The 16,840-nt window shown below is 44.8% G+C and overlaps 1 protein-coding gene across 2 annotated transcripts in view; it reads left to right on the forward strand.

Moving 5' to 3' along the window:
• The window catches only part of BCL2L14 (BCL2 like 14), a 29,722-nt gene extending 13,514 nt beyond the window's left edge, over nt 1-16,208 (forward strand). For both annotated transcript variants that reach the window (XM_040966949.1, XM_040966943.1), the window contains 5 exons: nt 156-568; nt 5,868-6,038; nt 8,244-8,314; nt 11,700-11,966; nt 15,818-16,208. In XM_040966949.1, coding sequence (XP_040822883.1) covers nt 163-568; nt 5,868-6,038; nt 8,244-8,314; nt 11,700-11,966; nt 15,818-15,859 — 957 coding nt within the window. In that variant the 5' untranslated portion in view covers nt 156-162 and the 3' untranslated portion in view covers nt 15,860-16,208. The remainder of the gene's footprint in view (nt 1-155; nt 569-5,867; nt 6,039-8,243; nt 8,315-11,699; nt 11,967-15,817) is intronic.
• The last annotated feature ends 632 nt before the right edge of the window (nt 16,209-16,840 follow it).

The following is a 16,840-nucleotide window of genomic DNA, read 5'->3' on the forward strand; positions in this document are numbered from 1 at the left end:
CAGCCAGTCCAGCTTGCCTTAATATAGCACACTGCCCAGCCCAAGCAGTCGGTGCTCAATATATGCATGTTGAGGTCTCACCCCTGTTTCTCCTAACCTACACACAACCAATGGCCTATGCACAGAAGGACATGATGTGGACTTTGTTATTACAGGTCCAACATGTACAGCACCAGTGCAAGTGACCTAGAAGAAATTCCCCTGGAAGATGATGATCTAAACAGTCTCGAATTCAAAATCCTGGCATTCTACGTCAGACATCATGCCTTCAAGAAAACCCCTGCCGCCTTCTCACCCGAGCTCCTGCGAACAGGAAGCGTGTCTCAGAGGGGACTGGAGAGCTTGTCAGCAAATGAGTCCCTGACACAGGTGCCCTGGATCAGCAGAAACTCCCGATCCAGTGAGAAATTCATTACCTCTGGCAAGAAAAAGTCATCATGGAGAGCAATCTTGGGAGTATTGGGGAAGGAGGAAGATGAGCAGGACTCGTCCCCAGTGTTGCAAAGCAGTGGTATTGCTGTTACAAAGGGAATCTCCTCTATCTCCACTGTGGATGCAGAAACTGAAGGTAGGTATTGGGGTGCACACCCTCTCATGCCAAGTCTTCCCTTCTTGGTGCGCACAGCAGTTCCCAAAGACAGGCTTAGACAGGGCTCACAGTGCCTCCACTTTCCACCTTATTAGCACTCATAGAAACTGTCCCACTCTCTCCAAATCTGAGCAGAAACAAAGACGCTGGCAGTGAAGGCTGACAGATAAGCTTGCAGGCCAAATCCCTATTTCTCTATGCCAGAGGCCTGTGTTAAGGAGACAGTCTAAAAAATAGCCTCAGGCTGTCTGCTTCTCTCTGCTTTTCTCTCTCTCTCTCAAAAATTTATTTACTTCTTTGGGCCTGGCATGGTGGCATAGTGGCAAAAGTCCTCACCTTGAATGTGCTAGGATACCATATGGGCACCAGTTCTAATCCCAGCAGCTCCACTTCCCATCCAGCTCCCTGCTTGTGGCCTGGGAAAACAGTCAAGGACGGCCCAAAGCCTTGAGACCCTGTACCCATGTGGGAGACCTGGTGGAAAGTTCTTTGCTCCTGGCTTTGGATTGGTGCAGCACCAGCCATTGTGCTCACTTGCAGAGTGAATTAGCGGACAAATCTTCCTCTCTGTCTCTCCTCCTCTCTGTATATCTGACTTTACAATTTAAAAAAATCTTTAAAGATTTTTATTTAATTCTCTGAAGGGAACAAAAAGATCTGATATCTATTGGTTCACTCCCTAAATGGCCACATGGCTGTAACTGGTCCAGGCCAAAGCCAGGAGCTTGGAGCTTCATCCAGGTCTCCAAGGTGGGTGACCGAGGACCATACACTTAGACTATCTTCTGCTGCTTTCCCAGGGACATTAGCAGGGAGCTGGATTGTTGATGCAGCAACTAAGACTTGAACTGGCAATCACCCAGGATACAGTACACTGGCCTGTACCCATATTCTTCTTTTAAGATTTATTTATTTTTATTGCAAAGTCAGGCACACAGAGAGGAGAAGAGACAGAGAGGAAGATCCTCCGTCTGATGACCCACTTCTCAAATGACCTCAATAGTCAGTGATGTGCCAATCTGAAGCCAGGAGCCAGGAACCTGCTCCCAGTCTCCCTCATCAGTGCAGGATCCCAAGGCCTTGGGCTTTTCTCAACTGCTTCCCCGGGCCACGAGCAGGGAGCTGGATGGGAAGCGGGGCTTCAGGGACAAGAAACGGCGCCCATATGGGACCCCAGTGCGTGCAAGGCAATGCCTTTAGCTGCTATGTCACCACACCAGGCTCTGTACCCTTATTCTTAAGTTGGGTCCTTCTCAGTGCACTGGGGTTTTCCATGCTCCCTTCCTGTTAGGGTAAATGAAAAAATTCAAAACATAAACCACTTCCCCTCCAAAAAGAGAAAAGACACATTTTGAATCACTTGTATTGAATGACAGGTGTCCACAAAATGCTCTGCATAGAGTTGTCCCTTGCACCCAAACGTTAATACAAGCATCTTTTTCCTCTTCAATGGCACCCAGAGCTCAAACCCAGATTTTAAAGCAAGTCCCTACCCCTTGTGCTGAGCTGGATGGGCCTAGGGAAGTTTTCAATAAGTAGTCAACAGGTGGCAGTAATGTTTCAAATTTTAAAAATCTTGCAACTGTCCAGGCTTTCACTTGGAGAATCACTTCCATTTCTTACCAGAACCACTAGAAACACAGAACAAAAAAGTATGGGCCAAGATTATCTGGGGGACCTTTTCCTGCAGACAGGATGAGAGGTCTTCCAAAAGTTCATGGAAAATATGCATTATGAAAAACGTATGTGGTGGATTTCAAAATCTCTTGTCAAAATAAATGCATCTTTTAATCCCAGTTTGCCCAGACTTCTTGAAGTGCCCTGGTATAAGGCAGTAAGGGTCCCAGCAAAGTGACTGGCTGGGAAGTGGCAGAACTGGGGACTAGCCCAGGGTGCTGGGTGAGGCTCTGCACTGTACCCTCTGTCCTTTAAGAACTGACACAGTAAGCCAAGGGCAAAAGGGCCTCTTTGCTTCTCCCTCCCGCCCCCACCCCATAACTATACATAACTGAATATACAAGGGAACTTCAAAATATTTATGGGAAAAATAGAACAAAAAGATAAGTTTATTTGATACAAAAACATTTTAAATCCATGCATATAAGCAATCTTTTAAAATTTGTGGGAAATATGTACTGTGAGTCAACTAAGCCTTGAATTTCTTTTGATTTCATCTTCCATAAACTTTTCTTAAAAGATGTATTTATTTGAAAGGCAGAGTGACAGAGAGAGGGAGAGACCAAGATTTTCCATTCACTGATTCACTCCCTACCAAAGCCAGGAGCCTAGAACTGCTTTATAAGTCTCAGAGGCCCAAATACTCAGACCATCTTCCACTGCTTTCCCAGGCATATTAGCAGGGAACTGGATCAGAAGCCAAGGAGCCAGAATTCAAACCAGTGCTCTGATATGGCATACTGGCATGGCAGGTGCTAGCTTTACTCACTATGCTACAGTAACACCCCACAAAAGCATACTTACTTCTTCCATAAAAGAAGACCAGTGTGTGGTAGCCCAGGCCTGAATGGCAGCTCCATAGCATCATTAGAGATTGCCAGGGACATCGCCATTTCTCAGCTAGTGATTTCCAATACTTAAGTCACCTGAAATTCTAACGTGGCTATTGGGAATCTAGCCACCATGTCTACATTTTAAGTAGCAAGCAAAAGCAAGCAATGGCATCTTCTAGAAATATCTGGATAATTTAGCTCCTTTTTAGAGAGCTTTTCTTGAAACTGCTCCCAAATTCTCCTTCCATCTCATTGGCCACTCAAGCAAAACTAAGAAATGTCTCTCACATTTTAGGGGTTTGTTACTAAGGGGAATGAAGACAATGGGTTCTGAACAGGAAACAGATTTACCATGTGGAAATCACTCCCACATCCCCTGCTCTTCTCTTTCAAGCAAATGTCTCAGTCCTTGTGCTGAACAGCACCTTGCTAGCCATAGTCTTTTCTCTTTGGTCCCATAATAACCTTGTAATAGACCGTGAAGGTTACTCAGCTTCCCAGTCCTCCCCTTAACCTCCAGCCACTTTTCCCTTGCCTAACTGATTCCAAGTGGACTCTTCCCTAAAGTTAGTTCATTGAAATCAAAACATAATTCATCTTGCACACATATCATTTACTTTCTTTGTTCCTGCAAAAATCAATGCACTATGCAAAGGTCCATTAGACTTGTTACTTCTGTGCCTGCTGGCAGTCTTGTGCTAGCCCTGCTATAATGTGGTGTGGGATATGTGGTGGGGTGAGATGGGACAGCTTTTGCAGGCTCTCTTTTGGTTCCCTTGGTGTGCAAGGTAGACACAGGGTGACTTCCAGTGGGAGAACCACATGTGTATCACACTAGTCAGTGCACATGGTCTGTGGAAGTAGCAGGTGTAAGTGTACCCTCCCTGTCTTCTGAGGACACTGCAAAGGAAAGTAGCATGTGGTTTTGGAGTCAGTGCCTTGGCATTTCATTCCCAAAGGTCATGGGTGACCAGTACTCAAAGGGAAGCTGGTCAGCCTGAAATGACACGATCTTCAAGTGGAAAAATACTCAGTATGGTTGTTAAAATGAGAAGAAAGACATTGGCCCTTTTCTTGACCTTTGCCTCACTGCTTATCTGCTGTGGAATCCTATGAACTAAGTAGAACACAATAGGGCTTTCTAAGACCTACATTCACCCAATGCAGGTGTGAAGGGCAGAGCATTGTCTCTCCTAGCTGTAAGTCGGTAAATGATGAGAGGAGGGCACTGAAGCCTTCACGACATGCAGAAATTGTAGGGGCTGAGGACCAAAAGACACCCTGGCAGTTCTATGTGATTCCAACACCTATTTCCCATGGGACAGTGTCCCTTCCAGAACTCAGCCATGCCTGTTTACCAGGATGATTTACAAAGCCCAGAATTCCCCACTGAGTGCACCAACCTTTCAGCCAGAACCCCACTCTAGCACTTTCTTCAATGATTGCCCATCCTTTCTGTGATACCACTCAGGCGCTCTGGGAAACATCCATGGTAGAACCTGCACCTGCTTCTTAGCAGTTAAGAACTTAGGAACAAATCAACAATGAAAACTTTACTGCCCAACAATACAAATGCCTGCCCGTCCACCACACCCCATCTCCAAACCAAGGCCAAAGCTGACGTGGTTTTTTATAGCTAATTACATTCAAGGGGCCATTCCTTTTTAAACCTTCCTGACTCAAAATGCTTTATACACAAACCAATATGAAAGCACAAAGGGCCTTCAAAAAGCTTCGTGGAAAACGCACACTATGAACACATGGTGCAAAATCTATTTTATTTTTTGCTATTTATCTGAGCCAGCAACAGATACATACAGGGTGGGAGAGAAAAAAAATGAATAAATGAACTCTCATCTATCAGTTCACTCTCCAAATGCCTCTAGCACTACCAGATTCCAGAGGCCAAAGCCAGGAGCCTGCATCTAGATCTCTCATGCGAATGGCAGGGACCTAATCACTTGCACATCACTGCTATCTCCCAGGGTGAGCATTACCAGGAAGCTAGAATCCAGAGCCAGAACTCCAACCTGGGCACTTCAGTGCAAATGTGCATGTCTGAACCACCTGGGTAGATGCCCACACTCTCAACTGTATGTTGATTTCATTTTCCATGAATTTGTTGAAGTATTCATGTACATAACTGTTTTTGCAGGATTAGAAATTCTTGAAGAACAGGTTGAATCCGATGAATTCTTGCTCTGCTACAAGTATAACTGATTGTTTTCCATTAGACATAGTGGAGACAAAACATGCAAGATTATGAGCAAGGAATATTAGATATCTATTTGATATTGGAATTGAGTGGCAGGGACTATCACACAGCAAACACATTTCTCTTTGCTCAATGACAACCTCCAAATGTTTGTCAAACTACTGAATGTCTCCTATCCACCTAGGGCATAGAGGCCAGATCTCCAAGGTATGAAGGATGTTAAAAGAGAAAGAGAGACACAGAGAGAGAGAGACAATAAAAATGAAAGCATAATGAGCATTCCCTCAAGTCCTCCATTTTGTGTTTCCTCCTTAGGGGGCCCTAATTTTGCAGGACTCCCAAACTCAGGTACAGAAGGGCAGTTGATTCAAGGTGACAATCATTCCTCTGTGTCCTCCTGCATCCTGGCTCCCTCCCCCAGATGCACATCCCTGGGCAAGTTCCTGTCATTCAGGGTTGGACTTTTCATTCCAAGCAACTATGCATTCCCAAGAGTCACACACAGCTCTTCTGGGAAGGGTTGTTCTCTCAGCACTGCTTTGTTTTGTTTCAGTTGTGGACCCCAAAGTTTCTTCCATTGCCAATCGAGTTGCTGAAATTGTGTACTCCTGGCCACCACCAGAAGTGCATCTCCAAGGACCAAGCTCCGGTGCCAGTATCACAAAACAGCCTCTCCATATCCATTTGCAAGGCGGTGGGCCAAAAGCTTCAAGTTCTAAGAAAGGTACATCTCCTTTCCGAGTGTCTGCATGGGGTTGCCGGGTAGAGGTGTACACACATTTTTGTATTTATTTAGCTCAGAAGTCAGCAGCTTGGGAGTCTGTGACAACAGGATCTAAGGGCAGGACAGCAACATATACCATCAGGCTGAAGAGACATGGCAAGATCATTGCTGTATCACAAGAAAAGTCTACCCAGTGAGAGAGGGAAACTCAAAGTTTACTTTCAACCTTGACTACAGTGGGAAGTACAGTCTTAGATTTGATTGTGTCACTAGTAGTTCCAGGCCAGATTGCTTTGTACAGAGTTGGAGCACGCAGGAACCCAGGAGTTTATATGGTTTTGGGCTCTTGTAAGAAGCTGAGGACTGTCACATACTAGGTCTGCTACAGAACGGAGATGTAATGACCAGACTGAGCCAGCTGTCACCAAAACCAAAGTAGTAACAGAGTGTGTCGATTCCACAATGCTACAGGAACAGTGGACTCTGAAGGGACAGTTGAAGAGAATAGAACTAAGTGCCCCCAGAGAAGGAGGGAAGCCGCTCAAGCCTAGCTTCACCAGTGACACACTCTCTCTTCCCAAATCCTAATGAAGGATGCAAGACAGAAGCTGCTGGATTTTTAGCTCCCAAAAGCACAAGGCAAAAGTTCCCCCTGCAAAGATACTGGTAGTTCCAATGCCTGAAATAGGGTCTGGTTTTGTCCGTCCCTGACTATAGAGAAGGGGCCACAAATGGCCACAGGGACATCAGGAAGAAGGAGCTATATGAGAGGAAGAATCCTCTGAGTCTGCTCAAAAGAAAGGACTGACACTTTATGGCTAGCCCCAGTGTGTCCAGGAGATGGAACATAACATGGTAAGCCAAGCTAAGGCCCCTACCTTCCATGCATGGGAGACATTAAGACCTCAACTTTCCCAAAGGGCAGCAGCTTCTGATAAAAACAAAAACTATACCAGTACCTGGAGCCCCAGTTTCCTCACCTTTTGGGGACATATTGCATCTTATCTGGGACAAGTCTGAGGGCTCCATGGATCCAAAGACTGGCAGAAGTAAGAGACAACATTCTCTCAGTAACTGGCTTTTCTCTAGGATCTGTCCTATAGCAATGACCATTTCTGTCATGTGTTATTTTATAATTATCCATTTTTATTTATTTGAGAGGCAGGGAGAGAAGGAATGCTCTCATCTATTGGTTTATTCTCAAAATGCTGGTAACAGCCAGGGTTGGACCAGGATGAAGGCAGGAGCCAGAAACTCAATTCTGGTCTCCTATGTGCTTGGCAGGAACTCTGTTACTTGAGCCATCACCTGCTGTATTGGCAGGAATTTGAAGTCAGAAGCCAGAAACTGGGCCAGGAAGCCAGGTACTCTGCTTTGGGATGCACACAACCTCACTGCTAGGCCAAACACCTGTCTCAGCTGTTAACAAGTTTTGAGACAAGAAAAATCATACTCTAACTCACGTGTTCCAACACACACCTAACACACTGCTGCTGTTTGCCGGCCTGCTGTCTACCCGCCGTTTTAACCTCAGGGGTGGAGAACTATATTAGCTAATTTATATCCCACTTTCTGATCAAGGACATGGCATGCAAAGAACACATTTTCATCAGATAAAATAAAACTGAATTTGAAAGATAATATAAAAAACAGACACATGAAAATAAGTTGAGTTTAGGAAAGAAGCTGATACCCAAGATGTGGCCTAGAGACAATATTCATCCTCTTAAATTCCTAGCCTTCCACTCAGCTCAAAGCTCCCAGCAGCTAGCACAAAGGGGCCAAGAGAATGCAACGTGATGTCAGAAGTGTAAAGCCTAGAGGGAAATTTCTCCCATATTCATACATGATAGCAGGCAGAGCAGAAATGGATGATACTATGATGGAGGAAACATAACTAGGAGGTGATGGGAAGTCCTTGGGTGTTTGGGGCCTTCAACAACATTCTTATATCAAAAAATACGATGAGTTTCACAGTGAAAACTGCAGGGGGAGAAGGTGACGTATAAACTGAAGAAGAGGAAAAAGAGAAATGCGGGCAAAGCAGGGAGTCTGAAACGACTTTCTCTGACCAGCAGAGCTGAAGGTTTGTTTGCTAAGAATTAGAAAGCATGTCTCTTCTTTAATCCCTCATTAAGCCACAAGCATTACCACTGGAAAATTAGTCAACAGTATTCAGCAAATAACTAGAATTTCTTCCTGCAGATGAAGAGGACGAAATAATAGCCAGAATTGTGGAGCTACTGAAGTGTTCAGGAGATCAGTTGGATAAAGAGGTATGGAGGCATTGCACCAATACTGTGCTCTCTTCCTGTGCCCATGCAATAGTGCATGAGAAAGCAATAGGGCTGCAGGTTGTCACCTTACTCTGTTTCCAAAGCTCTGGTTTCCACTGAGTCCTAAGTTTTATTTCCCTTGGACTCTAAATTCTTCCCACTGGCAGCATCTCAAAAAATGAATCGCTTTTGGAAAGCATCAGTAACCCTTCTGGAGCCTTCCTGGAATTTCTGGAAACTAACAAAGTCACTTTATTATTGCAAGGAATGATGCCAGTAAATTAAAGCTTGCTGAACAGAATTGCTAATCTCACTCCCTGTGGAACAGATCCACAGCAAAGTTTAGACTCTTGCATTGGCTCTGCTGCCTGGATTTCTGCGATGCATAGTTGCCAGAGGCCAGAGTCCTTTATGAAATCTTCTCTCCCTCGCCTGGAGTTGCCAGACTCTGCTCAAGGTGTGTTTGAGCAGTTTGGCCAAGGAGGCAGGTTTGTGTTATTTGGGAAGACTTGTGGACTTCCTGCCATTTTCAGGTTGAGATCCATCCTTCTAATCGGGAGTCTGTACAAAATGTTGCCTGCAGGTAGAGCTGATGAGCAAGCACATGGTGTAGTCGGAGGAGCTTCTCTTCTGAACACGGTTCTCTCCTATATCCCTTGCTCACAGACCACCGAGTCATCTTGAGGAACACACCCATCAGGGTCTGGCTTAGGGAGCCTTGTCCTTTGTTTTTGCCAGTGGCCACAAGAAGGGAGTCAGGCCCCTAGAGTCTGTACAGAAGCTGGGCAGCCACTCTGTCCTGGCACAGTGTGCTCATAGCTGCTCTTGACAACTTTGGCAGGAGTGTGCTCGGAGTCATTAGAAGGGCGGAGGGCCTGAGAAACGGCACAGAAGGGAAATGGTGTGAAAACCAGGGGTATTAGAGGCTAAAGACAGAAAAAGGCAGCACATGAGTTGGGAGCTGTAGGTGGAGGGTGGAGAGGATGCAGAGCAAGCAGAAAACAGCACAAGGCACATGAAGACGACCTAAGGAACACCTGCCTGATCCCAGAACCAGCACCATGGCAGTTGTGGGGCAGTCAATTTCTTCCTCCACGTTCTGTTTGACAGCATCCAACTGAAGAAACATGGCTCCAAGCCTGAGTGGGGGCCTGGAAGTCTAGATGCTGCCAGAATAGTAGAAGGATCAAACACTAGTGGTAGGTATCATGCACAATAGGTGAGACACTGCTTAGGCTGTATTGGAGTGCCTGGGTTTGAGTTCTAGCTCTGCTCCAAATCCCTACTTCCTGTTCATGTGCTCCATAGCAGAGATGGTTCAAGTATTTGGGTCCCGGACACACAGTAAGGGTGACCTTGTACTGTGTGGATGTTGAGTCCCACCCCCTCACTTCACAAATACTGGGAGAAGCAATGCTGAGAGGGCTGGGCCACAGCTAGGGAGCACTACAAAGCCACCCACCGCCAAGAGTACACAGAGGCCAGGCCTGCACCTGCCAGAGAGGCCAAAGTGCAGGTTCAACTACAAGGCAAGTTGGCCAGGTGTTCTGTGCAAGGTGTTTCTGCTGGCATTTATTTATTTTTTTTTTACTATCATTACCAATTTATTTTCATTTATTTGAAATGCAGAGACAGAGACCCCAGACAGAGACAGAGAGATCTCTCTGACTGTGGAGGAAGCTGGTCATTCCTGCTTCAAATCTGTAAACCACTGAGGATCCCTGTCTCCCAAAGCGCGCGAGTGGCTGTGGTTCAGACAGAGGACACAGTTCCACATAGCATCTGACTAATCTTCCAAACATTCCTCTTAGAAACAGTACTAGTTTAATAGCTGCTTAACTTATAGCTCCTCATGGATGAAAATAGAGGATCACCTTTTTTTCCTTTTTGTTTATTTGAAAGTCAATTGCAGAACCTGGCATGATGGCTCAATTGCCTAAGCCCCTACCTCCTAGCACCGTGATCCCATATGGGTGCTGGTTTGTCTCCCAACTACTCCACTTCCCATCCAGCTCCCTGCTTGTGGCCGGCCTGTGGAGGATGGCCCAAAGCCTTGGGACTCTGCACCTACATGGAGCCCTGGGAGACGCTCCTGGCTTTGGATTGGCTCAGCTCTGGCCATTGCAGCCATTTGGGAAGTGAACTAGCAGATGGAAAAACTTTCTCTGTCTCTTCTTCTCTCTGTAAACTCTTCCTTTCCAATAAAACAAATAAATCTTAAATATCTATCTATCTATCTATCTATCTAGATATATATAGAGAGAGAAAGAGAGAGCGAGGGAAAGGGAAAGGGAGATAGTGATTCACTCCCCAGGTGGCTGGAGCTTCATCTGAGTCTCCCACAGGCATGGCGGGGAGTGGAGCTTCAGCTGAGTCTCCCACAGGCATGGCGGGGAGTACTTGGGCCATCTTCCATAGTTTTTCCCCGGCTACAATACTATGTTACAATACTCACCCCAGAGAATTTTCAAGCCAAGTTTTAGATCTTGCCCACTAAAAACCTTCTGGTTTCACACAGCATCCATTATATTAACAGACATTTTAGGGACGGCTTTCCATGAGGACAGAATAAAAAGATAGAGCAGATCTGATAGGACTTTTTCAAGCCTTCTTATGTACTTTGCTGACATAAGGCCTGATATTTATAAGAAACAGAGGAACTATTTGGTTCTCTTAAAAGTAAAGCCTGGTAGTACAAAGCAGCTAAAGCAGAGAGATGCCAGAACTAAGGAAGAGCTTGGGAGTAAAATTGATTGGGCAGAAAAACGAGAAAGCAATCAATGGATTAAATCTTTTAAAAGGTGATTATATGCACTTCGGGGACTCTTTCTGACCTTCTCCACCCCATCCCATGCCCCCAGTGTTCTACAAAATGACTGCCATCTCCAGCGCCTCTCTTTCATGTCTAACTCAACAAGTACCATGATCATCCAAGTTTAGAAATGACAGAAATGAAGTGCAGAGGTTAGGTCATCTCCCCAAGAGTGCATGGCTATTAAGAAGGAAGACAAGGTTTGAACAGCTTAGATTCTGTTACACTGCCTAACCATGTGCACTCAGCATTATTCTACAACTCTCATTTGACTGGACGCCTTGTGGGTGAAGACCCAAGTATGAGCTATCTAAAGACCCTGTCCATTGCAAGAGCCCAGGAAACATTTGTCAGGGGTCGAGTCTCTCCAGTTGTGCCGCATCTTTATCCCAGTGAACTCACAGGGCAGGTACATGGCTCAGCCTGGTGCTGTAGACATCACTCTATGACTATGACTGGATTCCCAGGGTTTCCCACAGGTGCTTTAGTGGTCCATGCGTGAGCTGGAGAGTGGTCTTCATCTACCCCACAGGACCAAGCTATTCTTCTGAATGTTTTTCTACTTCTACACAGCTGAAGATGGACATGACTTTGAAGAGAAAATTGCCACAGGAACTGTCCTACTCTGATGTCAAGAAAATTACAGACCAGTTCCTCAAGGGTGTGGACACCAGAGGAGAATCAGAGGTGAAAGCTCAGGGCTTTAAGGCTGCACTTGCTATAGATGCCATAGCCAAGCTCACAGCTATTGATAATCACCCAATGAACAAGGTGCTGGGCTTTGGTGCCAAGTACCTAAAGGAGAACTTCTCACCCTGGATTCAACAGCATGGTGGATGGGTAAGTGTATCCTATTAAAAATGGAAGCAGGGGATGGGTATTTGGCACAGTGGTTAAGACACCTGCTTGGGAAACTCACATCCCATACTACAGTGCCCAGGTTCCAGTTCCTTCTCTGCTAACAACCTAGCTTCCTCCTAATGCACATCCTAAGCAACAGCCCATTTACTTGGGTTCCTGCCACTCACAGGAATATCAATACAGGGTTCTTGGCTCCTAGTTTCAGTATGGCATAGCCTCAATGTTACAACCGTCCGGGAAGTGAATCAGCAGATGGAAGATCTCTCTCCCACTGTTTCTATGTGTCTGCCTTTCTAATAAGTGCAAATCCATTTTTTAAAAAAATTTAAAGAAAGCTTTTTAAAAAGAGTTAATAAAAACTAATCTTCTCAGAGCTTAAAGGAGAAGAAATGTGAAGATTTTAGTTTTCAAGGAAGGGAACGCATCTAGCAAGCCTTTCTCATGGGTTTAGGATACTTGAGTGGCAACAGACAGATCCTGTTGAGGGGGCCCTACTTTTAGTGATAATCCTTATCACCAATAAATATTTACTGAGCTCCCTGAGAGTATGTGGGGTATGTATGGGGCAGAAAGGAGGGAGATAACAGGAAGTGAGCAGATACTGGTATATGAAATGTTTACATGGATGTCATTTCTGTTTTCACACACTGTGCAGGCAGCGGAAGTCTGGTGATGAGACCGGCCTGACAGGCTGTTCCTCTCACTTGGAGACACTGATGGGGCGAGAGCCAGTCTCATGCTGAGATCTGCAGTCATGACATTTTGCCATTGCTGCTTTGACTCCTGCATTTGTCAGGGACAGGTTGCTACAAACTAAATAGCAAACAAACTTTCTTCTATCTTTAATGACTTAATATCAATCAAAACAGACCTTTCCCCTATATGTCAGCCTCAATTCCCTCCCTATCCTTTATCTCCAGTCCTGAAGATCTTACCATTGCTATGTTCACATTGCTGTTTTTGGTGGAGTTTGTCAAGACGTTCCACCCCAGTATGTATGTCTCAGTGGGCCTGGACAATTTCCAGAACAGGCTTTTGCTCCTCACTACTCCTAGTCCTCTTTCCTCTAGATGGTCCAGGAGCCAGTGCAGTACCATGACCCTGAGACCTTCCGACCAGCTCCATCTCTTGTCCATCAGAAGGGCAGCTGGTCCTAGGAGGTTATAGGGCCCACTGTGGCCCTCAGCGACCACCCATTCAGTTTGTCTTTTGTGTTTCCAGTTTCCTCTTTTTCACAATGTAGAACAACCCTTACACCAGGAAGGTCATCACTAAAAGGATAGTCTAAAAAGGAGACCTATTCCCCAACTTTAGTTCACTCCTACATTTTGTGCCAGAGCACCCTCACATCCCTCTTATGCCCCCAAGTTTTTCCTGACCACCAGTTCAAGGACTTTGTCGGTCTCCAGCCTTGCTCAATCCTTCATGTTTGTGCCATCATGATGCAAACATGGTCACATTCCCAATGGACTATGTCTCAAGGGTTTGTTTTTAAACCCATATTGATCCTGTTAACATATTTAGAGATTGCAGGCATCAACTGGGTTCATAAGCCAGCTCTCAAAAGTTTACTTAACCCAAAAATGTAGCTTAAATGCCAAAAAATCCTTCACAAGAAATGGCTGTACTCTGAAAGCACAAACAACAACAGAAAAAAAGAAAACTGAACTGTATTCTGTGCTTTCAAGACATCATTGTCAAGAAACAGAGGGTAAATTTTACAATATCTTTCAATAAATATTCTATAGCAAGTAATGTTTATAATTATAGTAATCAAGTAAAGAGGAAAGCAAAAATGAGTGCAAACATTTGTATTTATATTTAAAAGTTGGCTTCAGGTGCCAGAGAGAAAATCAGTTCCCGTTAAAATGTATAGATGAGTTCTTCAGTGTATTTGCTAAAGAGGATTTTCAAACTCTGGAGATAGCACTACTTCTACACAGCTGCAGTTACAGCCCACAGCTTGCCACTTATCTAGGTTGTTATAAAACTTCATCTTAACTCTTGGCCTTAGTTAGGATTGTGTACTTAATTATTTCATTTATTTATTTGTAAAGATTTATTTATGTATGAGAGAGAGAAAAAGAAAGAAAGAGAGAGAGATCTTCCATCCTCTGGTTCATTCACCAAATGACCACAACAGCAGGAATGGGTTAAGCTGAAGCCAGGATCCAGGAATTCCACCCGTGTCTTTCATGTGGGTGACTGGGGCCCAAGCACTTGGATCGCTTTCATTGTCTATGTGAGTAGCAGGAGGCTGGATAAGAAGCAGAGCAGTTGGGAGCTAGAACCATCACCCAAACATGGGAAGCTGGCATGCAAGCAGCAGCTTAACTCATTGCACCACAATACCAGCTTCCATAGTTCAGTTCCATGTAGAGCATATGAATAGAAATTAATGGGAATGTTAAGGACTTATATTTTTAAGTGACAGAAGAGTGTTGAGAAAATAAGCAATAATGATAAATATTGATAAAAGAATATTTATTTATAAATATTGATAAACAAATATTTCTGAGCAGGTAGAAGTGATAAAGAGCCATGAAATGTCAGGGAAATGTGGACTAAGAGCTATGCCCGGGTGCAGGTGTTTGCTGAAGATGCCATTGAAGACACTCATATCCCATGGTGCAGTTTGGGGGTTTGAGTCCTGACTCTACTTCCAATTCAAGCTTCTGCTAATGCATGCCTGGGGAGGCAGCAGGTGACAGCTCAACTACTTGAGTGGAGACCCAGACTGAGTTCCAGGCTCCTGGTTTTGGCCTGGCCCAACTTTGGCTACTGCACATGTTTTAATACAGCAAACTAGCTGATGGAAGATTGCATTCTGTATATGTGCGTTTCTACCTTTCAAATAAACCAATTTAAAAGATTTCAACCATATTATCAAATATGTAGAAAAGAATGATAACTCTGTCTTCCTAAACAGGACAGGGTAATAAGCCTCCAGGAACTTGCACAGCTCCCCATGGCATCCTGATGTCTCTCAGTAGCATTCCAGTTATGATGTGGTACACAAACTCTCCCAAAGCTCTGGGCTCCAGACTATCTCAATCCTCCACATTCCATTGCAGTAGCATTTAATCTACCCAACATAACTGTAAAGAAGTCTGTGAGAACTACAAAGCAACCATGACGTACCAGGACACTTCAAACAATCTATGGAAAGGTGGAATTAAAAGACAAGTTTCTTTTGGTGTGAATGATTTTGAAACCTATGCACTGATTTTTGCAATATGCTTTCCCATGAGCTTTTTGAAGGCGCTATTAGTTCCATTCTCCACACAATATCCCCCTATTTCATGGCTCTTTCCTTCCATAGCTCTCATTATTTTATAGACAGGAGAGATGTTCAGGTAATACTTCTGGAACAGGGAATGCATGAATCAAGTGAATAAAGCGCTACCCTGATTGCAATGCAAGGTCATTTCTCACTATGCAGCCCACATCACAGGGTGACCATGCAGGCAGACGCTGCAATCTCACCTTCTACGATGCTTTGAAAGGGGAACTTCAGAGCCCCCATCACCATCAACCTTCCAGTAGCTACCTCTCTGAATTTTACATTCAGCCTCCTAGCATTGTCATCTTTGTGCAAAGCCCCAGTGGTTGACAACCACTGTGTAACATAAGCTCCAGGCTTACGTCTTCCTTGCAGGCATAGCAAGGGGTGCCATCACCTTCCCAAGCCATTCCCAGCCCCGAGCCTGATCCTCAGGCCACGCCCATGAGAAGAGCGGAGTTAACAGGCATGTGTTTTTGCTTCAGCTGTGAATCAAACTTGGAATCTTGAGAATCTATTTATCTTCTTCTCCCCAATCTCCATCTAGGAAAATATACTTGGGATAGCCCATGAACAAGAAGTAGACTGAAATATCAGACGATTTGTCATCTGGAAAACTCATTGTCTAACACTGATCCTGTGTGTGTCTTGGCGCCAGACTGTGGGAGGAAATAAATACACCAAGCATGTGACACAGGCCTGAACTCCTCAAAACCATTCTTTCTGTGACTTGAGAAGGCATCAGGGGAGGCCTTGCTCCACCACAGCTCACAGACTTTCATGAATTGGTCCTGAAGGTGGGTCCTTTCAGGCCCTCCACTGCGGGCACAGAAGATAAGTGGTAACCCTCCTCTCCAATGTTCATCCTGTCTCTTTCTCTAGGCGGAGTATGTTACAGATATCTGCTGGTCTCATGATGGGGAAGTGATAAAGTGCATGTACTGACTCTTCAGTCTGCTTGTATTGTTTATTTTGTAAACTACACTTGGAATGGCCTGGTAATGATGCTATTTGAAGTTTATGCTTGAACAAAAAGCTGCTAATGTTCACAGACAAAGCTCACAGAAAAACTTTTTTGTGTACTGCTAAAGTCAGTGGCCTAACATCCCTGAGGTTGGGAAATACATATATTTTAAAAAGCGTATGTGGCTCACAAGTCTGCCAGGTTGAAGTTCCTAACATCCTTCAGCCGGTATCCTGGCTGCATCACCTCATGGTTGAGAAGTACACCAGCCACCTGCAGAAAGAACATGCATAAAGGGTAAGAAAGCAAGACACCAGGGAGGCCACACACTCAAGCTTTTGGTAACAGCCTGCTCTTATAGAATACATGCACTCCTACCAGAGCTGGCCCAATTCTGCAAGTCACCTGAAATTCATTCAGAAAGGTAAGCAAAGCACCTTCATAACCTAACGTCCTTCCACGAGGCCTCACCTCCCGGAGGCTCCACCACCTGAACACCACCCATGGAGACTCAGCTTTTTACATCTGAATCTTGGGGAGACAAATCACATCTAGAAAATAGCACTGCTATATCCATTAGTTTGGTGGGATGTTTGGCAGTTTATG

This window comes from Ochotona curzoniae, unplaced genomic scaffold, assembly GCF_017591425.1.
Source record: "Ochotona curzoniae isolate NIBS_2020 unplaced genomic scaffold, NIBS_Ocur_1.0 contig_1482, whole genome shotgun sequence".
Taxonomy (NCBI): domain Eukaryota; kingdom Metazoa; phylum Chordata; class Mammalia; order Lagomorpha; family Ochotonidae; genus Ochotona; species Ochotona curzoniae.